Source organism: Diabrotica virgifera, chromosome 7 (genome assembly GCF_917563875.1).
Source record: "Diabrotica virgifera virgifera chromosome 7, PGI_DIABVI_V3a".
Lineage (NCBI taxonomy): Eukaryota > Metazoa > Arthropoda > Insecta > Coleoptera > Chrysomelidae > Diabrotica > Diabrotica virgifera.
Window position 1 is genome coordinate 26,168,510 of NC_065449.1, and position 24,171 is coordinate 26,192,680.

Here is a 24,171-nt window from a genome sequence, read left to right on the forward strand (position 1 = left end):
GTTGAGATATGCAAATGAAATTGATAGGTTTTAAGAGGTAGTTAATGCGCATTTTTTGCATGCAATTAAGAATATTATATTCACCATTGGTGTGTATACGGGTAATATTACTTATGGTATAAGTATATGGTTTTTGATCACAGCTCTGAAGGTGGCTTTATAAGCCGAAAATGCTCAGCTAGGGATTAAATATTTTTACACACTTTAAAACTTCTTTTCTTTTCTTTTCTTCTCTTTTTTTTTTCTTTTCTTATCTTTTCTTTTCTTTTCTTTTCTTTTCTTTTCTTTTCTTTTCTTTTCTTTTCTTTTCTTTTCTTTTCTTTTCTTTTCTTTTCTTTTCTTTTCTTTTCTTTTCTTTTCTTTTCTTTTCTTTTCTTTTCTTTTCTTTTCTTTTCTTTTCTTTTCTTTTCTTTTCTTTTCTTTTCTTTTCTTTTCTTTTCTTTTCTTTTCTTTTCTTTTCTTTTCTTTTCTTTTCTTTTCTTTTCTTTTCTTTTCTTTTCTTTTCTTTTCTTTTCTTTTCTTTTCTTTTCTTTTCTTTTCTTTTCTTTTCTTTTCTTTTCTTTTTCCATTATTATTTTGTGTACAGTCTTTTCAATTCATTATTAAAATAATGAGAATGATTCTGACCAAAAGTGATATATTATAAAATGTTATATTTTTAACGTGTTCTTAATTTTTTTTTTGTAACGAAAATCTATTTTCGATAAACGAAAACGATTTTCCAAAATCTATTTAACGAAAACATCATTTACAAAAAGACTTACAATTTACGACAAGTGCCAAAGTTAATTTAAAGGGCGCGCCCGCTGAAACGTTAAAGACGTAAAGGGAATAAGATAAAAGAGATCAAAGAGTAACTTGTGTACATCGCAGCCTCAGTATTTTCCGCAGCCCCATTCCAGTTTGTCATTAATCCTCAAATGAATATTTTTATCGTATATTTGGTGTTTGTATCCATATTTGGTTTATGTTGTGAACGTGCACGGTCAATATTCAAATCGAGTATTTTTTTAAATATTCTGCCGGTGAAAACGTCGAAAGGCTTTACTGACAATTGGCCGAAGGGTATTTCGAAAAATTCATAGCCAAAATCGCATTTTGACAGCGTAATGCCTGAATTGTTTAACACCGTAATCGAATCTGCTTCGGTTGGCCCTTTATTGGTGCCTACAGAACAGTGGAAATTAGAACGTGAGGCTCTATCGCTTTATAGCCCACACCATTGGACTGAACTATGCAATTAATTACCCCTATTGAAAGGGCCTGCGTTTGCATGGACCAATCATGCAAATATATTTTTCAAAAGAAACAATATGTGGAATATACAGAAATGTAAGAATATTTAAGTATTTGATAAGTATGTTATATCTCGAAAACTAGAGCTGATACAAAGAAAAGGTTTGTATTTTTGGAATCAGCACAGATGCATTATGGTAGGGGAGCAAAGTATGCTAAATGTGCAGTCACTCGAGCGCTTTGGGGACCTATTGGGTTGTAAACAGTAGGTCCTAAAACCAAAAAAAGTTAAGTAAAGTTTTCCATTTTAGTGGGCGCTTGCCATTTTTTAATTTAATTTTCCATTTCCAACAATCGTTTTTTCCGATTATAGCGACATTTATCCATAATTCGAAAAAATGTTTCGAATAAAAGTTACTTATTTTTACGTAAGGAATCCAAATCTGCAATAAAAAGTGAGGGTTCCTATTTAAGATTTTAAAGTAACCCCCCACCCCACATCCATGGGGGGTCGTGTTTGGTGCCTTTCGATAGATTTTTAAAAAATATTGAATAAGTGTATTTTACAGTTTTTCGATCTGATGTTCATTTCGCGAAATATCACGGGATTCGTATTTAAAATATTAAATTTACCCCCCACCCCTCTCCGTGAGAAGTCGTGTTTGGTATCATTCGATAGATTTTTAAAAAATATTGAGCCTATATTTTTTAGTTTTTCGATCTGTCATTCATTTCGCGAAATATTCGGTGTTTTCTTGTGAAACTTTGGGGCTCACCCATTTCCTTACGCCCGGCTCAAATAGTCAGATTTTTTAAATATACACTCTTTTGCATGTACTTAACCTACCTTATCTTAATCTGACAATTTCGAGTTTTTTTAAGGGTAGATTTTTTTTTCGGGCCCCCCTCAACGAACTCCCCTGTGTTAAGAGCCAATATATAGTAGAGGTACATCTGCAGGGTACCAGGTTTCTCACCATATGCTAATCTGACGCGCTCGAGTGACTGCAAAAATTCCCGCTTGGGCTCCCCTACCATTAACTAAAATCAGTTGATTTTTTTTCGGCAGCAAGACAATTTTTTTTTGTTGGGCTGTGTAATCTACATTGTTAATTAACTAATTGTTATTTAACTAATCTTAATTTTTTTATTCTTTTATTGAAATACCTAGAGACATGCAACTTTTTGCATTGTGTTCAGGATGACGTCAGGAAAAAAGTCTACAATAGAAAAATGGGTGTAAATACATAATTGCATTTTAAAGTCCATAATGTGCATAAAAAAGTGCATAAACATTTAAAATCAGTATATTAATGGCGAGATTTTGTTATACTAGAGGCTTTTTGGGATCGTTGAACACCAATACGTCATCAGAACCGACCTTCGGAGCACCTGATGCCCGAGGACGGATGAGGGACGTCTTCTTCTGGAGTTTCGAGGGTTTTCGGCACTAAATTCATACAAACAGATTACTCAGGGGGTTTTTGGGGTTGCTGAACACGAATATGACATCGGAACCGACCCTCAGAGAACCTAGTGCCCAGTGAAACTAATATTCACGTCATCTTCTGGAATTGCGAGGCTTTCCGACACTAATTGATGCAAATAGATTATTACGCAGGGGGTTTTGGGGTTGCTAAATACGAATACGCCATCAGAATCGATCTCAGAAAACCGAAAACCCTCCGAAAAAAAATTTTTTTTCATGTCGTAGTGAAGTGCTGTAAGTTGAATATGTTGTTGAATATTTGGATGTTCAGTTTTTAAAAGCTTTCTGGATAAGGAAAAGATGTGTTAATATCTCTCCAAGATGCTTGGGAAACTCTTTTAAAAACATATCTATTTTGGATGTTTGATCATCAAGGGATGGAAATTTAGATTTTAGGTTATTGCACAAAATATGTATAAATTTAAAATTTTTGAAGCTTAAGTATATGCTTGCTGTGATACTAACAAAAATTTTTCTAACAAGGTTTTGGGCCATGAAAACGTATAACTATATTTTAATAATTGCAGTAAAATTATTTTCTAGACACGTTTATCAAACGCAGCCTAAGACATCGCCCATTTTAGTAAACCTCCTGTATATGACGAAAAGGGGAAAAGTGAGAATTAAAAAAGTGCTTCTTTCTAGCAGCACCACAAGAGAAGAACATTGGCTGTGTATGATTTGCGCTGAAACTAGGGAGATGTGGAAGAAATCCGGCGCATGGTTTTATAAAAGCATTCCAAAATATATTCTTCCAGTAGAAAATTCTAGGTTTATGAGGAGTAAAAGTGTTAGAGCTTCCAGACGATATAAGGACGATGATAGCAGTTCCGATGACGAGAGGAAAATTTGGGGTAGGCGAAAGAGAACTAATTCTAGTACGGAGAGTGCTCTAGGTAAGGATAATAATTGCACTATGAAATATTTTTAAACACTATTTGTAAGAACGAACAGTAACAAATATTTGATGGATTCGTCCGTTACTTGATGGAAGTTCATTTTATCTTACAATAAAACACTAAAAACGTTTGTTTTCTATACTTCCACAAAATTTATTATAACTATGTGACTACAGCTGTTTCGGCAGAGCGCCTTTCTCAAGTGATTTAGTTTACTATGGGTTTGCCTTTCTAAAGTCTTTAACTGAAGAGGTTGAGGAGTGGGGAGCTGTTTGTCCCGGGTTGGTCCATAAACTTTCTAGATGTAACAATTACCAGACTACACAACAAAAATGAGTTCTCCTTATATCATAAACCTACCCATACCGACACAACTATACACAATTCATCTTCCCATCCTACACAACACAAATTAGCAGCCCACCATAGCATGATACATATACTGACGGAAATTCCCGTGTCAAAAAATAACTTCGAAATAGAACTGAACATCATTAAACAAATAGCAGTAAACAATGACTATAACGAACAAACAATTAATAAAATTTTAAACCAAAAACTCCATAAGAAAGCCCTGAAATTAGTCTATCCACCATCACAGAAAGAACCCAGTACTTTCTGCTCTATCAACTATACTGGCAAGATAACAACAAAAATAGCCAGATACATAAAAAAGAAAGGAACAACACCAGCTTTCAGAACTAACAACAACTTAAGCAAATATATTAAGAACAATAAGATCCGAAAGACAAAACAACTACAGAGTGGTGTCTACAAACTAACTTGTGGTGACTGTCCGAAAACTTACATCGGTCAAACTGGCAGAACCTTTGACAAACGGATAGTAGAACACAAAAGGGCGTTCAACAATAAAAAAACAGACACTTCTACATACGCACTTCACCTTCTAAATCATAATCATTTTTTAAATGAAGAGTTTCAAATTCTGCATATTCAAAATAAAGGCCTTAAGCTATCTTTATTAGAATCTATGGAAATTAATAAATTTAAAAATACAGATATAATTCTGAATGACCAACTCGAGGCAAACAGCTTCTCACTCCTCAACCTTTTCAGTTAAAGACTTTAAAAAGGCAAACCCATAGTAAACTAAATCACTTGAGAAAGGCATTCTGCCGAAACAGCTGTAGTCACCTAGTTATAATAAATTTTGTGGAAGTATAGAAAACAAACGTTTTCAGTGTTTTATTGTTAGTAATAAATATGAATCATTATATCACTTTATCTAATGTTGTTTAGGTTAAATCTTGTGATAAGCTGAGCGGTTTTTAGAAATAGTATAGTTTTTGTGATCTTGTAGGGTTGCTGGATATTTCCCGAAGAGTAGGTTTTATGCTTTATATAGGTTGGTCAATGGGGATGACGGTGAGGATGTTTTTTACGGTCAGGTCAATATTGCAATGGTGGTAAGTTGGAAGAGTTTCTGATGAGATCAAGAAGCCATTGGTAAGTTTTTTGTGGTTAATTCGGTGTTTCGAAATATGGATGCTTCTCTTCCAGTTAGGGAGTCCAGGGAAAGATGACTAATAAACGTCTGGAGTTCATGAAGTTAATTTACCTAATAAGCTTAATAATAGGCCAGTCTTCTACAGCTGGAGCAGTTTCTCGCATCCTAATTTCTGGCGTTTTCTGTCAAAGCAATCTTCAGTTTTGAAATCTCTGGCGGTCATTGCATCTTCGACATCTCTTTAGGACCGTATTTTCCACCACGTTTTCTTCTAGTGGGCGGAGTCCATTTTTCTATATTTTTTGGCCATCTATTTTCAGGCATTCTGTGCAGGTGTCTTTACAAATTTAGTCGTTTAGATTCAATTATGTCTATTATGTATAGATAAAACTCCATTTTCCTCCGAATATCTTCGTTCCTCACCCTATTAAATCTATTCAGCTGGCAGCATCGTCCCCAATAGTTGATTTCCATGGCCTGAATACGTTGCTTGACGGACAGTGCGTCAAAAGTATAAGCAAGTGTTATGACACTATATGTATTTTGCAAAGTAGAATTAGTGTAGGAAACAGAAGTTTCGCCCGGAACCCCCTTTTTCATCCCTTTAAAGGGGGTAATTTGTGGTTTTTGCGAAACGTAGCCCTTCCTGTACGTTTTGCAAAAAAATTTACTTAATAGTAAAATGAATAATAGGACTATATTTACTACTATTTATTTCCGGACAGCATATGTCTATCACCCACCTTTTAGCGGGGGTAGTGCCCCAAAGTTGATAAATTAAAAAAAAATGTTTTCAAAAAAATATTTTTCTCTAACTGTAATGAAACTTAAGAACAAACCCTGCGGCAATTAATCACAAATAAGTGGCTGATTTTTTGGTATAGGTTTCATTTAAGGACAATTGCAAATTTTTTAATTACAGGGTGTTACATTTAAAAAAAAAACCCCTTTTTATACCATCTAAACCCCGTATACTAGAGTAAAAAACCTTTCAGGGATTATCCATGTACTGGTGTTATTTACAAATTTCTATATTTTTTCCGGAACCAGCCAAAAAAAAAGGAGAATTAATAACGAAAGTGATTTTCTTGGAATCCTTCACACACCATGCCCTTTATTAAAATGCTTCATATATATGATTTTGTGCACGTTCTTATTACCCATACATGGACACCAAAAGCGATTTCTTGATGCCACCTCTGTAGCCAAAAAAAAAAAATGAAGGGGGGTTGAAAAGAATTTTTTTTTTGCTTTTTGACCCATATGGACATATGCTCCATCAATAGGTTTTTTCATAAATATTCATGATTATTGCAACATTCCTGCGGAAACTACCCTATCCTTAAAAATAAACCGCAGAAACTACCCCTATCCCTTGGAGAGCATGTTTTTACGATTTTCTCATTATCTATGCATTTTTTGAAACAAAACTTATACAGAATTCAAGACCACGATTTTCTTTACAAATAAGGTCCTATGCATTTTTTTCGTATAAGCAACCGTTACGGCGCAGTGGCGCCGTAAACCTCCGAAATGCTTTGGCGGGCTCCAGTTTTTGTTTTTTTTTCGTCACCTATTCATTTTATCGATAACGTATTTATGGAAAATAAAAGAACACACTATCTGCTACACATTATGACATATGCATATTTTATTTTCTTTGCACCCTAAAGCCACAGTGGTGGCCCAAAATCAATTTTTGATTATTTTCTTTAATAATTCTCCTTTTTTTGGATGGTTTCGGGGAGAATATGGGGGTGCATTATAGCAATTTGTAAATAACACCAGTACATGGATAATCGCTGGAAGTTTTTTTTACTCTAGCATAGGCGGTTCAGATGGTATAGAAAGGGGTTTCTTAAAATGTAACACCCTGTAATTAAAAAATTTGCAATTGCCCTTAAATAGTACATATACCAAAAAATCAGCCACTTATTTGTGATGAATTGCCGCTGGGTTTCTTCTTAATTTTCATTACAGTTAGGGAAAAATAATTTTTTTTAAAACATCTTTTTTAGAAATTTGTCAACTTTAAGGCGCCACCCCCGCTAAACGGTGGGTGATAGACATATGCTGTCGGGAAATAAATAGTAGGAAATAAGTCCTCTTCATTTTACTATTAAGTAAATTTTTGCAAAACGTACAGGAAGGGCTGCGTTTAGCAAAAACCACAAATTACCCCCTTTAAAGAGATGAAAAGGGGGGTTCCGGGGCGAAATTTTTTAAGAAAAAGTTATTCTCGTAATAAGCATTCCTTGATATACCAGAAAAAAAAGAAAAGCGGACTTGCGTCCATTTTGCGAGGTTCAGCCTCTGTTTCCTACACTAAATAGGGAAAAATGCAACGTCTCTAGACATAGACTCATTTTTCATTATTTGGGGAACTTTTACTTTCTCCAGACCTACTGTAAGTCGTTTTTTGCTTAAACGTTAATAAATAAAGAGAACTTGGCACTTGCAGAGTGCAGACAAAAGTCAATACTTCTTATAGATTGGATTACATTGAATTAGTTTCGATCCGATTTGATTTATTTTATTTTATTTTATTTTATTCTATTTTATTCGATTTAATTTAATTTATTTTATTTTATTCAATATTATTAATTTAATTTAATTTAAATTAATTTTATTTTATTTTATTTTATTTAGTTAATTTGATTTAATTTTATTTAATTTTAATTTAAATTAATTTTATATAATCAATAGGTACACCTATAGAGTTGAAAACACCCATAACCCAGTCAATAATGGAAAATTCTGAATCTATATTATTTTTTAATTTTACCATAGAAAAATGTATCGCACTATATTTTTCGCAAAAACTAAACAATTCAATCCCTACAGGGTTACAACCACTCCGAATCCCGTCAAGAATTGAAAATTCGGAATATATATTTAGTTTTAGTATAAAAACATGCGACGCTCTATTTTTTTTCGAAAAACTAAACAGGAGATGGTACGACTTTCCTATTTAATTCCCCGCTCAGCAGATATAACAGTTGAAAAATAGCATCCAATAATTTTTCGAGTTTTAAATGTTTCCTGGGGTAGGTATACAGTGTGTCAATTTGAAAAGTTGCCACCCCCTATAATTTCGTCCCTATAGAAAATCTAAAAATATGCAAAAACACGTCAAATTTTTTTGTGAGGGGGACATATTGTAGACCAGTTTAATCCCAGACCCAAAATCTTTAATGGAAAGGGGGTTTGAGTGATACCTCATTTTGAAGGTCATTAAATTACCTTTTTAAAAATACCACATGCCTTATATTTCTTTTCATTACTTTTGGAAAAATCTTGGACTCAATACTCTAACAAATGTTGGAGTTCTGAACTCAATACTTAATATCTTTAAATACTTCATAAAAATACTCTAAATACTTCAACAACCCAAAAAAAATTCAATTTGGAGTTCAATACTCCAAAAAATTTTTTGGAGTTCTAAACTCAATATTTAATATCTGTTCGGTTTCACTTGATTTTCCAAAATTACTGAAAAGAAATATAATGTATGTGGTATTTTTGAAAAGGTAATCGAACGATCTTTAAAATGAGGTATCACTCAACCCCCTTCCCATTAAAGATTTTGGGGGTTGTGTCCGCCCCCGCTAGAGGGTTAGTGTAATTTAGTTGAAAACTGGTCTATAAAATGTCCCCCTCACAAATAAATTTGACGTGATTTTGTATATTTTTAGATGTTCTATAGGGACCAAATTATAGGGGGTGGAAACTTTTCAAATTGACACCCTATATGTAGGAGAAATGAGAGATTGTGGGAGGAGTGCGAGAGGCGGTAATGTCGTTTTATAAGTAATTAAATTTAACTATCTTATTATTATTGACGTCAGCCCTTTATCGATTCCATATATTTTAAGAATTAGACTAGGACTTGTTGAATAAAATATTTGGGATACATACCAAGTTTTATAATAGTCGCAATTAATAATTCACCATTAAAATTAGTTTTCCCTTGGCCTATTGAATAATATTGATCGGATTCTTCACATTTAACTAAGAGAATCACTGTGATGAAGCTGATGTGTTTGTTCCCACATTCATTAACGCAAACTTTACAATTATCCCTAATCAAATGGGGTCAGTTTGAGTTTTAAGCTTCGAGGGACAGGTTGTTGGTTTGTGTTTCACGCTTTTTGAGGAGGTTTCATTTTTATTGGAGAGCAATTGGTGGTTGGTGAGTTTTTAATTATTCGATCATACCTCAAGTTTCTAACACGCACACAATTTTGGTCAAGTTTTATTTATTGATACGCACAACAGACCGATAAAACCTAGAGAATTTTTATAAAAACAATAATAAAATTAACTAACCACAATTATTTTAAACAAAACTCAAACTTAAGTATATACAAAAATTTTAACTAACCTGAACGACCTGATGAACAATATTTCTCCATTCACATCAGTGCTGTGCTTTAATTTTTTAGTCTCTCACCTTCGCGTGCTTAAAGTCTTCCTTCACTTTATTAATCCACCCCACCTCGTTCTGTGTGGTTTTCGTCTTTTTCTGAGTTGAATTAGGTTGGTAATACCTAGTTTAGTCATTATGTTCACTACCATTTTTTACCTCTCCCACCATATACTCCTTTTCTATTTCACGAACCTGTTGATGGTAGGTTTTTTGTAAACAGCCATTAGTTCGTTGATGGTTCTTCTCTCTCATTCGTCTTCTGTCGTCCCTGCTTCATTAATATGCATACCTCGTATGTACATGTTACTATGGGTTGTAGAATGCAATTCCCTTGCAAAAAGCAGGCAGTTACTTTTAGTGCCTTAAAAACACCAAACTTCAAGACTACCTTCTCCCACTTGGAAATAAAATTCAACCGAAAAATATAATCTTCTCTTCTAGATTATTTAATAATCGAATATGTATGTATTTATCTAATAAACAAATGGTGGATGATTTTATGAATAATCATGGTCAAATAGAAATACAAGGTAAAATTGTCAGAGCAAGAAGGTTAGTTACACCAGCGATACGACTTGTGCTCTCCAACGTATGTCCTACAATATCACACGACTTGCTAATCAATGAGTTACAAAAAATCGGCATAGTTCCTGTCTCCCCCATGACATTCCTCAAAATTAGTGCTTCTATGCCTAAGTACAGTCACATTCTTAGTTTTAGAAGACAAATATTTATCAGTCCTCATAGTCTAACACTTCCAGAATCATCTACTCTTGTTTTTGACAACACGCCATATAGAATATTCATCTCTCAAGACAGTTTAGTTTGCTTAAGCTGCAAGAAGTCAGGTCACATTGCATCACAGTGCTCCGAACCACTAGCTCAATTAATCCCCAACCAAAACAATGAAACATCGGTATCCAGCGCAACAAATATATCTTTGCAAGAACTTAATGATACAAACCCTTCTCAATGTGAACAAATATCTATTTCTAATGTCCCGGAGATACCGAACAAAATAGATGCATCAAATAATGAGAGTCACATAAGTAATCAACCAAAACGAAGCTTTGATGAAATTATTTTACCTGAAGCAGATCCATCTTCAAAAGAATGTAACATTTTTCCACCACCTACAGTCAAAGCAAAACCTAAAAAAGCTAAAATTAGTTCAGCAAGCACTTATGAATGTTCATTTTCTCTCTTACTTGACCCTGCTAGAAACTTCATAGAAAATCACCCTCTACCTTTCCCTCTAAACTTTGATCAACTAAACATGCTCCTAATTAATATCACGGGATCAACAGATTCTATAAGCACGATTCAAGAATATACCACAGACATGCCAGCTTTGTCCCATATGCTCAGTCAAGTTTACCCCCCATTTAAAGGAAAGATTCATAAAACGTACATTTACGTCCATAAGGAAAAAAATCCATAATTATCTTGACAGTGAGGTATCGGACGCGAATAGTGACACATCTCAATTAAGCCAACATTAAAAATCAAGTCTCTACTTCAGTGGAATACGCATCAGAAACAGAGTGTCGAAGTTTTGCAGGCGATCTAAAAGTTTATTTCAAAAATAAGGTGTTAAGTGCGTGGAATCGGGAGTGGAATGATTCTAGTTCTAAACTCAGAACCATCAAAAGTGACATTTTTTCATGGAAGGCCACTGCCAGAAGTAGAAGATGCCAAAATATTATTACACGTCTACGACTTGGACACTGTAGATATAGTCACGCCTATCTCTTCTCAAATAGCGAACCTAAAAAATGCGAAACATGCAATATAGTAAACAGTATAGAGCACTTCTTGATAGACCGTCCTAAATCTGTAAATCAAAGACAGTTTTACAATCTGCCAAATAACCTGAAAGCACTCCTCAACAAAAATTTAGTTCCGGACTTAAACGTTATTGGGTTACTTAAAATGTGTAAATATAGTACACAAAATTTAACTTAATTAATTGTTAAACATTATTAAACAAATGTTTAATTGTTCACAAATTTTTATTAATTGTTACAATGATTGATTGCTACAAATGTTAAATTTAATATTGTTACACATGTTACAGGACTGCCGCTAATATCATTAGAGTGGATGCGACTTTGTCTTAAAAAAAATAATTTTCTGTGGTGCTAGTATAAAATATCTCTTTTATTCTTTTTTGTCTTAATAGGACGGGTCTTGTTCATTCTTTTATATTTAATATTCTTCATCTCCGTTACGAATGTTGGCCTTCATAATGGAACTCTAACTTTGCAGTCTAAGCTGCAGTCTAGTTATTATTGTTTGTTATAAGTGCTTCCAAGCAATGTTCCCAACCCTGGAGAGTGGGATTATGATCCCATAAAATTATAGTAATTTGAAAAAATTGTAGTAGATGAGAAAAAAAAATCGTCAATAATTTTATTGCATTAAATAATAGATAATTAGTCAAGGCAAAAACGGCGGGTTCTTTGGAGAAAATATTCCCATGAGATTTTTTTGCATAATCACATTCGTGAGACATTCTAGAAAAAGATTCAAGAAGTCGCCCACGCGAAAAGTGGTCCAAATTTTTTTTAACATTTTTTTTAATCAAATTGTAAAAATCAATATTTTTGTTAGAAACATTTTTTTTTAGTTTTTTTGAAACATTCTGGATAAAAAAGGTCTCTTATAATTATTTTTCTCTAAAGTTAATCGTTTTCGAGGTAAAAGCATTTTAAAATTGAAAAAAACGAAAAATGGCGATTTTCAAGGCTTAATAACTTGGTTAAAAGTTATTACTATGAAAGTCAGAAAATAACTAAATCAAAGCTTAAAGGCCCCCTACAAGATCCTGAAGAAATTGTTGTCATTATTTGATTATTAAGCAGTTATTTTTAAGTAAAAATAATGAGCGACATGCATGTATTAGGCGGCCGTCCATGATGAGTGCGAAAGAGATGCAGTTCAGGCAGTCCAATGGCGCATCTCACTCGCACTCACATTTACAGCCGCGTCAATACGATCTTACCACTCATTATTAATAATTAAAAATAACAGCTTAGTAATAAATTAATGAGACAAATTTCTTCAGGATCATGAAGGGGGGCTTTAAATTTGATTTAGTCACTTTCTGACTTTCATAATAATCATTTTTAACCGAGTTATTAAGTCCCAAAAATGGCCATTTTCGCGTTTTTAAAATTTTAAATTGTTTATAACTCGTTCAACTTTAGAGAAAAATTATGAGATACCTTATTCTGGGGTGTCTCACGAATGTGATTATGCAAAAAAATCTCATGGGAATATTTTTTCCAACAAACCCGCCGTTTTCGCCTTGTCTAAATGTTAAAGTTTTCATCTTAAATATCTACAGTGCGGTGGAATAAGTGTTACCCCCCCCCCTGTTAACTTGTTTATTTTAAGAATATAAGCAAAACGCGCGGACTGGTCGATATTTAAACTAATCATAGTATATTATAGCATCAATGTTTATAACTTTACGCGATCCCTATTCAGGTGACAGATATAACTTTGATTTTTTTAAATAGGAAAGTACATCATGTGACACCTATTTAAAAGCTCTTAAAATACTGATTTCAACAATGTATAATACTTTGGTTCGAAAATTTACGGAATCTAACTTAAGCGAGAAAGTGTTTCAACGTACTTACGTATCTCTATAGGCGTGCGGCGGACACCCCCAAAATGACATGATACTGACCACGGTGTAGTGAATGGCTAATTTTGGTCATACTTTATGTTTTTGATGGTGTCACAAACGAAAATAAGGTTTATTTTGAACTTTAAGTGGGTAAACATTGTTAAAAACACAATTTTACCCTAAAAATAATAATAAAGAAAAAATAAATCACTTAACTCTCTACAACTTTGTTCAAATTTCAAATTTTTTTTAGAAATTTTTATAGCATATATTTCTCACCTTTCTGAAGACTACTGGACTTGTTGTAAGCTTTTAGTCTTATTCTAATAAAAGTTGTGAATTTTTAAATGTAAAAGGTACAGATTCGTGAATTGCAAAGTTAAATTGCAAAAGTTGAGTGACAAAATATGAAATTTTGCTTTTTAGTCACGTGTGTATTAAAACATAGAGTACAAAGACGTTTTATGAGTAGTCTTAGATTAGAATATTTTACAAAAAAAAGTGGTGCAAATTTTAATACCGACTTTATACATACTCAAAATAATGCTTATTTCTCGAGTTACGGTCCATGGACGGTCAATGGCTAATTTTGCTCTTACTTTATATTTTTGATAGTACTGAAAAAAAATGAATGTCATTTTGAATTTTTTTGAATTTCAAGTGGGGGAACATTGTCAAAATAGCAATTTTACTCTAAAAATAAAAAAGATGAAGCCACGTTTTCCTGTGATTTAACTCACTAGAGATTTGTTAGATTTTAATATTTTTTCTCACATTGCTATATATAGCATATATTTTTCACCGTTCTGAAAGTGCTGTTATTAAAATCGAACAAAGCTGTAGCGAGTTAAACGCAGAAATCGTGATATCTTTTTATTTTTATTTTTACGGTAAAATTGCGTTTTTGACAATGTGTCCCTACTAAAGATCCAAAATAAATATCATTTTCGTTTTCAGCACCATTCAGAATATAAAGTAAGCTCAAAATTAGCCATTCACCACCGGTGGTCGCTATCTCGAGAAATAAGCGTTTTTTTAGGGTATGCCGCTCGTGTACTAGATGTGGTCAAAAAATTTACCTAATGATCTTCTTTTGTTGCATAGCAACTAAATTGGTTTTTGACAGATATCATAAATAAATAGTTAGGTATAATGACATATTTCATATTAGTAACTATAGTTTTGTTGCTATTTAAAAAAAAATTATTTATTGTGAATTTCAAACATGGTACGACCTCGTAATTTGCAAGAAAAATGCGAAATGATCACAATTTATGGTGAAGTTGGCCGGAGTTACCGTGAGTCGGTAAGAATTTTTAATGAACGCTATCCTGACCATCGAATGGACAGACACTATTTTAAGGCAGTTGTAAGAAAATTCTTTGAGACTGGTAGTGTTCACAATAAGAAACGGACAGGAAGAAAACGTATATCCGAAGATAAACAGATTTCTTTGTTAAGTGAGTTTGTCGTTAATCCGTCTACTTCTACTAGAACTGTTGCTCACGTTTGTGAAGTAGATCGGGAAACAGTTTTGAAGGTTCTGAAGAAAAATATATTTCATCCCTACAAAATAAGAATGGTTCAAGAATTGACAGAAGATGACCCAGATAGACGAGTGGAATATTGCGAAACCATGACAAACAATCTTGCACAGAATCCTGATTATCTTCGACAGATTTGCTTTAGTGACGAAACGACATTTTTGAAGTTATACTTCTTTACGGGCGTAATGACGGTGAAATTTTATATGGGAAAACCTAGCGACCGGGCGCATGCGCATTATAACTTTGTTCTGATTGGATGTTCAAATGACATGACAAAAATTATCCAATATGGCAGCTGTGGCACAGCTGTGGAACTGTGCATGGTTTGATTATAATGTATGCTTGTTGCGTTTTAAAATTTGTAGGAAGAGAAACAACAAACAAAAAGTTAGTTAATGGTTATACTGCCTTTTTAAATAGTTTTCATATTATATTTTTGGACTTATTTACATAGAAGAGATGATTGTTGCATGCCAATGTGAAAGCTCATCAAACTGTGCCTAGTATGAGTGCCGCAGATCTCGCTTATTCAAAGCTAAAGAATCTTTCACTGGTAAGTGTTTTATAAATAGTTGATCAAATTTTGTTATGATATTTGAACATAGCCACTTTGCACGACGCAAGTGATTGCGAAATTTATTAGTCGTTATACGGGCTCCGATACCTACCTTGAACCTACCAAAATACATAAGTAGTAGGTATGTAATACTTTTATTTACATAATTTGATTACCATCAAAATTTCTATCAATATTCACCTAATATATTGTCTTCTTACTCTATGTTTTGTTGTATTTTTTCAATTCTAAATCATTTCAATTCAAAATCAAAATAATTTGATTTACATAAGTTAAAAATGTCAAAAGGTTAATCTGTTTAGTTAGACGATCTTCGCACATAATGACAAGCTGTCTCTGTGGCGAAGTTTTAATGCGGGTGAATCCCAATACAACGCAAATACCAGCCGCGTGGTAAGTTACTTCGAATCCCAATAGAAACTTTTATTTTTTTATTTTTTTTTTATACATTTTATGATTGTAAGTATATTTATTATATAATTTCATTTTCAGAAAATACGTATTTAGTTAAAAATTTTTCCGACAATTAATGTTCAGAAATCATTTGTGGCATTTTTAATGTGTTTTTGGCACTGTTTTAATAAAAATGTTTGAGAAGTAGTAAGTATAAATTAATTTAATATTTAAATAAAATATAAATAAAAAGTATATTAATTTCGTTTATAATCATATAATCATATAATAGAAGTATAACTTCTTACGTGCGTACAAAGTACACACACATTCTTTTTTTTTTTAAACGGTCACGTTCACCAGGAAAATGTTAGATACTGGTCTTATAAAAATAATAGATTATTTCGAGAAGGTCACACCCAGTTTCCACAACAACTAAATGTTTGGGCAGGCATATTAGATAACCATATCGTAGGCCCAATATTTATAGACGTTAACTTAAATGGTGAAACTTACCTAAATATGTTGGAGACCGAGATCGAGATAATGCTGGCAATCAATGACATAATTACAAATCATCCGCAAGAGTTCCCGCAAAATGTCATATTTCAGCAAGACGGAGCTAAGCCCCACTATGCTGTCAGAGTGCGAAAGTACCTAGATAATGTTTTTCCGGCAAGATGGATTGACAGACGGGGACATATAGAGTGGCCACCAAGATCTCCTGACTTAACTCCATTAGATTTTTTTCTATGGGTTTACTTAAAATCCAAAGTGTATCAGACAAAACCAGATACAATTGACCAACTACGCCAGAGAATTATTTCAGAATACCGTAATATTGTTCAAGTGATGTTGCAAAAAGTTAGAGAAGAAACAAGAAATAGATTATATTACTGCCAAGAAGTAAATGGGCAACATTTTGAACACCTTTTACATCAAAATAAGTTTTAGCTTCTAATTATTTTGCAATTTGTTTATTCAGTATTAGTTGTTGTCACTTGCAGTTCGTTAGGTATCTTAAATAAATAATTTAGTTGTAATAATTTAGACTAATAAATATTTTTTACTTCTATTTAAAACAAAATTTCTTCTACCACCTAACAAATATTAACTCAAAAGAAAAAAAAATCATTAAATTGCTGCAAGTTATGTACGTATTAAAATTCTTTCTCGCATAATTTAAATTCTGTAAATTTTTGAACCAAAGGGTTATACATTTTAGAAATCAGTATTTCAAGAGCTTTTAAATGATGTATCACATAATGTATTATCCCATTTAAAAAAATCAAAGTTATGGTTGTCACCTGAAGAGGTATCACGTAAAGTTCGAAACGTTGATGCTATAATATTATACTATCATTAGTTTAAAAATCGACCTCTCCGAGCGTTTTGCTTATATTCTTAAAATACGTACGTTGAAACACTTTCTCGCATAATTCAGATTCTGTAAAATTTCGAACCAAAGTATTATACATTTTTGAAATAAGTATTTTAAGAGCTTTTAAATGAGGCATCACATGATGTACTTTCCTATTTAAAAAAATCAAAGGTATGGCTGTCACCTGAAGAGGGATAGCGTAAAGTTCGAAACGTTGATGCTATAATATACTATGGTTAGTTTAAAAATCGACCTGTCCGAGCGTTTTGCTTATGTTCTTAAAATAAACAAATTAACAGGGGGGGGGGGGAATTTGTTTACTAAACTGCTCGTCAAAAGTCAGGGATATAGAAAATTATGCTGATTTTCATAGTTGATTTTTTCGCGAACAGGCGGATTCCGCTATTTTTTTATTTTAGCCTTTTTTTAGTATTTAGACAGTTGTGCAAAGGTTTACTCAAACTTATTTTTTGTACTTATACCGGGGGAAGAAAAAAATATGTTTTCCTTGTGTGAAATTTGAGACAGCCTGTAGGGAGAACGAGGTACAAATGTGAGTATACATCAGAATAATATTGTAGTCTTATGTTTTGTGAACATGCTTTTGTTTGAATGTCCCTAATATCTTTAGAAACAAAAAAAAATAGACGGTTTTGTAATTTAACATGTGTTTTAACCGAAACAAAAGTGTGAGACACCTTGTAGGGAGAAAAAGGCACAGAGGTGAGTATACCCCGATATTATGTTGTAGTCTCATATTTTTTGAATATTTTATTTTTTTTTATTTCTCTGATATCTTTAATAACAAAGAAACTAGACGGTATTACTCTTTAATATGTTTTTCTACGTTTTATATGTGTGATGTGACGCATGTCGTCAGTTAAAACACATATTAAAGAGTAATATCGTCTAGTTTTTTTGTTATTAAAGATATCAGACAAATTAAAAAAATGAAATATTCACAAAATATGAGACTACAACAAAATATTGAAGTATACTCACCTTTGTGCCTTTTTCTCCCTACAAGGTGTCTCAAACTTATGTTTCGGTTAAAACACATGTTAAATTACAAAACCGTCTATTTTTTTTATTTCTAAAGATATCAGGGACATTCAAAAAACAAAATGTTCACAAAACATAAGACTACAATACTATTTCGATATATACTCCCATTTGTACCTCGTACTTCCTACAAGGCGTCTCAAACTTAACATAAGAAAAACATTTCTTTTCTTCCATCCGGTATAAGTACAAAAAAAAGTTTGAGTAAACCTTTGCATAACTAAGTAAATACTAAAGAAAAGTCTAAAATAATAAAAAAAAATTAGCGGAATCCGTTAATCTGTTCACGAAAAAATCTACTATAAAAATTCAGCAGAATTTTCTATATCCCTAACTTTTGACGAGCAGTTTATTCAACCTTCAACCTCATCCCAAAATCGGAAATAAAAGAGTAGAACATGTAGTATTAAAATTGTTAACTTGCTTGTTTAACACACTTGGAAACAGTTTATTACAATACGAAATTTATTCTTCTTTAGCTTATCACATAAATCTTCCTTCTAAGACTCAGCAAGTATATTTTTAACGATCGCCGTAGCTTCAGTGGATTTCAACATTATTTAATATATGACAATCGAGAAAACAAATTTTCATCAAATCTGTCAGATGGTTCATTACGCGAAAGGAACGATTGTAATCAACCATAAAATCACACAGTCTCAGTTCAGCTCAACAATATGTATTATTATCTTAAAGACGATGAATTCCTCATTGAAACGAAATCTGGTACTGTTGAATTCCACAATTTCAACGACGTCGTTATTTCATTAATCAGTTCAGTAATGAGAAGTAGTGCTCGGTTTTAGATTTTTTTGTACTAAAAAGGGGGTAGTTTCCTAGGCTGGCTGTATACCATATAGTTAAAAACCTCTAACATGAAGTAAAAACCACTTCTATGTAATTGGTATATTTGTTAAAATTGAAAAAAAACTCCAATGGATTGAATAAAGTATGTCCAATTCAGAACGTTTTCGGACGTATCAGTCCATCATCAGTGAATTCAAATACTTGCTAAATAGCCCCAGAACCAAACAATGGTTGAAAATATAATTCAATCTGCATTATGTTGAAGTAATATTGATCAGGCTAAACGCCGATGTTAAAAGATATAACCTCCGGGAACATGGTGAAACTCTATCAAGAAACTTAATCAACCATCTTAGGCGAACGTTGACTACCAAGTGAACTGGTAGTCCAAGTCACTTAGTAGTCAACGTTGGCCTAAGATGATTGTTTAAGTTTCTTGATAGAGTTTCACCATGTTCCCGGAGGTTATATCTTTTAACATCGGCGTTTAGCCTGATCAATATTACTTCAACATAATGCAGATTGAATTATAATTTCAACCATTGTTTGATTCTGGGGCTATTTAGCAAGTATTTGATTTCACTGATGATGGACTAATAGGTCCGAAAAGGTTCTGAATTAGACATATTTTGATCAATCCATTGGGATTTCTTAACGAATTGCCAAAAAAAAATTCTACAAAAAAATGGTGCGTTTTCGCACCTTTGGCGCTAAATGGGTTTAATATATGACAATCGAGAAAACAAATTTTCATCAAATCTGTCAGATGGTTCATTACGCGAAAGGAACGATTGTAATCAACCATAAAATCACACAGTCTCAGTTCAGCTCAACAATATGTATTATTATCTTAAAGACGATGAATTCCTCATTGAAACGAAATCTGGTACTGTTGAATTCCACAATTTCAACGACGTCGTTATTTCATTAATCAGTTCAGTAATGAGAAGTAGTGCTCGGTTTTAGATTTTTTTGTACTAAAAAGGGGGTAGTTTCCTAGGCTGGCTGTATACCATATAGTTAAAAACCTCTAACATGAAGTAAAAACCACTTCTATGTAATTGGTATATTTGTTAAAATTGAAAAAAAACTCCAATGGATTGAATAAAGTATGTCCAATTCAGAACGTTTTCGGACGTATCAGTCCATCATCAGTGAATTCAAATACTTGCTAAATAGCCCCAGAACCAAACAATGGTTGAAAATATAATTCAATCTGCATTATGTTGGAGTAATATTGATCAGGCTAAACGCCGACGTTAAAAGATATAACCTCCGGGAACATGGTGAAACTCTATCAAGAAACTTAATCAACCATCTTAGGCGAACGTTGACTACCAAGTGAACTGGTAGTCCAAGTCACTTAGTAGTCAACGTTGGCCTAAGATGACTGTTTAAGTTTCTTGATAGAGTTTCACCATGTTCCCGGAGGTTATATCTTTTAACATCGGCGTTTAGCCTGATCAATATTACTTCAACATAATGCAGATTGAATTATAATTTCAACCATTGTTTGATTCTGGGGCTATTTAGCAAGTATTTGATTTCACTGATGATGGACTAATAGGTCCGAAAAGGTTCTGAATTAGACATATTTTGTTCAATCCATTGGGATTTCTTAAAATTTTTAATAAATATACCTATTACATAGAAGTGGTTTTTACTTCATGTTAGATATTTTTATTTGTAGCTTAAACGTTTGTTTTAATGATAATTTAATAATACCAATTTAATGCAGAGTTTTACTAATTTTTTATTTTTTACTATTTGCAGATGCGTTGGAACAAGACCAACAAATATATCACAATAACGTTAGTAGTTATATATACAGGTAAGAATATTTTACGAATAGCAGAATTCAAATTTATTATCTTCAAAACTATATATTTTAGCAGGCAAACTAGTTCCAGCGAATCACAGATGTCTCGAGAAATAGATTCATTGAAGACTCAAGTGAGTTCCATGACTTTGAACGAAACGAAGAGTTGGGAAGAACCTAGTTCAGAAGGGAGGGTTACAAATTTTGGTAAGATATTATATTTAACTAAAAGTTGCTTAACGTTAAGTTTCTAACGCGATCTAAAATGGTACAATGCCAGAATAAGAATATCAAGACCATCTCAAACTCTCCCAAAACGACACTCAAGTCTGGCTCTCGGCAGTGAAGTAGCATTTGCCAAGGTAAATAAATAATTGAATTATGTTTATTCCCTGCGAATATTTTTGAAATGCAATTCTTAAAGTGCTTCTTCTCGAAGATATTAAGACGCAATTCGAAATGTCAGGACCTTAATTTTCTTGATTTCATGGAGCGCCGTAGCTTGTTTACACATGGCCAATGCTTTTCGTGCATTGTTCAACATCTATCTATCTATACGAGGAAAACAACGAAAAGCCCCAGATACAAAGTTTACTACTTTTTAAACAATTATAATAATTGAAATTAAAAATATAATAAACAATATTTTAAATCTAAGACTTTTCGCTAATAAACTGCTTTCTGGCTGCATCCTGTATCTCAGGTTTTTGCAATATATAAACACTGAGACGACGAAAATAGGAGAAAGCAAATAGAGGACACTTTGGCCACGCATTTATCTTTCCTTCGTCAAGGAAAAGGACCGAAAGACAGTTTATAATACTCAATTCTGAGTAAAGATGAAAAAGAGATAACGGCAGTTTTGTTTTAATTTGATTCAGAGTTGGACCACCATCTCCAGATAGCTATTTCTGCATCCCATGCGTCCTCGGTGGAGCTATACAGTCACAACTCTTGAGAGAGACTCTTGTCTGTGCAACTTTTCTCGGAAATGAATACTTTTAAAGTTATAATCATAAAACGAAGAAAAAAGTCGAATTTTTCCTTCATTTTTTGACAGTTTGATTATTTAAACAATGTTCCGGACCTTTTTAAGTGAAAGGATAACTCAAATATTATTATATGAATTAATTACAAGCTATTGCTACAAAAAAATATGAGTCCCCTTTCAACGTCCATTTCAAAACAGATGCGCCATGGACTATATGGGCTTGCTTTTGTCATTGCTTTCATACATTAATTTAGTTAAAGTTAGACTAGAATACGCTGGTTTTATTTTATCATATACGCTATTTATCTAATCGCCTTATGGATGAGCAATACGCCAATAGATGGAGGCTTGGTCTCGGTATTACTCCTTTCTAAATCCCTACCTGATGTGGCTTTTTAGGGGAATTTTGAAAATACCATGGACGGATCATATCACGAACGAAATGGCATTGCACAGAATGGAAAGAGACAGAGAACTTTTGACAACAATTAAAGGAAAAAAACAGCATATTTTGGGCACATACTTAGAAACGATAGGTACGACATACTACAGCTGATTATGAAGGATAAAATCGAAGAAAAAAGGGGTCTTGGTGACAACAAATATCCTGGCTGAAAAACTTTGTGACTGGTTAAACACACAGATGCTTTTAAGAAAAGTTAAATTAAATATTACAATCATTCAATGTTTTGATTATGCTAAATTGATTTATGTAAACTAGACCACGCATAGTAAAAACTGCAAGTGGACAAAATACTGTTATTAATAATTCACGATCGCATTAGACAAATATGAAATCATAACAAACAAATACATATTGGATATACGTAGAAAAGGCGACGGGTGTAATTTCCTCACCAAAATAATCTTTTACCTGCGTTTGGAAGGGTATGCCATAATCCCACAGGTATTTTCCTCACCAAAATCGAAGTGATTATTTCAGGTAGATTTTACAAAAAGGCATTCAAGGGAATTATTTATCTACCTACTCTAAGATTACAGTAGGTACCTATAATAATTAATGAATTAATAATTATGGTATTTTATTTTTAGTCACAATTGCAATTTTGGCATATTTAATATGCAATGGCATATTTAATAGAAAGTAATCGCGATAAACCTTTACTGCTATTTGAAAATTTTATTTTTTATTAAGTGAAAGTTTTATAAAGTGAAAGTTTTAAAAAGTGAAGAAGTGTACTGGAGGTGTAATAAAACAATTTGTAGTGCGAAATTGTTTACTATTGGTGCAAATTTTACAATTTCTAGAAGTAGCCTACAACATAATCATGTACCAGATCGTCAGTAGCTAGATCGGAAAATTGTTTCTAACTCTTGTAAACGTTAAGCCGAAGAGAATATTACTGAAAAACCAGCAAAAATTATACGCCAAGAGCTTGCAGCTAATTTGCTTGAAACAATTCTACGATTGATATAAGAAAAAATATACGTTAATAATAAATATACGTTAAATATATACGTTAAAATTTAAACGTATATTTAATATACGTTATAAGTTACATAAGAAAAAAAATATAATTATCGACAAAAAATGATGCCTGGTCGACTTCCTTCCAATATTGATAAGGTTCAATAAGGGGAAAAATATTCCCTCTATAAACTGTATCAAAGGTAAGATAATAGTGAAACAAACGTAAGACTTTTAGCCACATTGAATTTTATATATTATATAGATGGCACATTTTCTTACTGTGCCAGATATTATTTGCAATCATTCACTATTCACGGGCTAATTAATGGGTATTGTATTTCTTTATTATACTGTTTACTGCCAAACAAAAAAACATAAACTTACAAAAATCTTTTTTATTTGTTAAAATCAGAAATTCTTAAAGCTCAAAAATTAAGTTTAATCCTAGTAAAATTTTTATAGATTTTAGATAGAAATCATTCAAATATGTCCGAACACTGAAATACATGGTTGTAGATTTCACCTACTGCAAGCTTCTAGTATTTGGTATAGAAAAAATCTGTCTCTTGATTTAACATCAGAATCAGAATATACGAATGATTGTGAAGTAGGCAAGTGGCTCAAACATACTTTTGGCCTTACATATATAAAACCAGAAGACGTATCAGATTGTCTTGTGTTTGATTTAATGTCATGCAAACCAGAAAATGAAATTTTAGATAGATATGTTGATTATTTAGTTGAAACTTATACAGGGTGTTTGGTAAGGAAAGGACCGTAGCTTACTCAGATTTCTGAGGTTACAATAGGTTGATTTAAGCTAACTTAACTTAGTACGAAAGTTGATAATAACCGAAATACAGGGTGTCAAAGTTAAACTTTTATTTTATTTATTCTTGAATATTTCCTAAACTAACAGGCATGGGATAATAATACGACTAAGCGGGGGTTTTTGTGACAAGAAATCTAAATTTGCCACGAAAAATGAGGTATTATCCAGAGGG

At 32.6% G+C, this 24,171-nt stretch overlaps 1 protein-coding gene across 2 annotated transcripts in view; it reads left to right on the forward strand.

The window, feature by feature from the left end:
* Positions 1-24,171, forward strand: part of LOC114328696 (synaptotagmin-C) — a 239,170-nt gene that overhangs the window by 140,916 nt on the left and 74,083 nt on the right. The window contains exons 5-7 of one of the 2 annotated variants that reach the window (XM_050656829.1): positions 3,269-3,621; positions 20,699-20,756; positions 20,818-20,951. In XM_050656829.1, coding sequence (XP_050512786.1) covers positions 3,269-3,621; positions 20,699-20,756; positions 20,818-20,951 — 545 coding nt within the window. The remainder of the gene's footprint in view (positions 1-3,268; positions 3,622-20,698; positions 20,757-20,817; positions 20,952-24,171) is intronic. The other variant, XM_028277628.2, reaches the window with a different exon arrangement.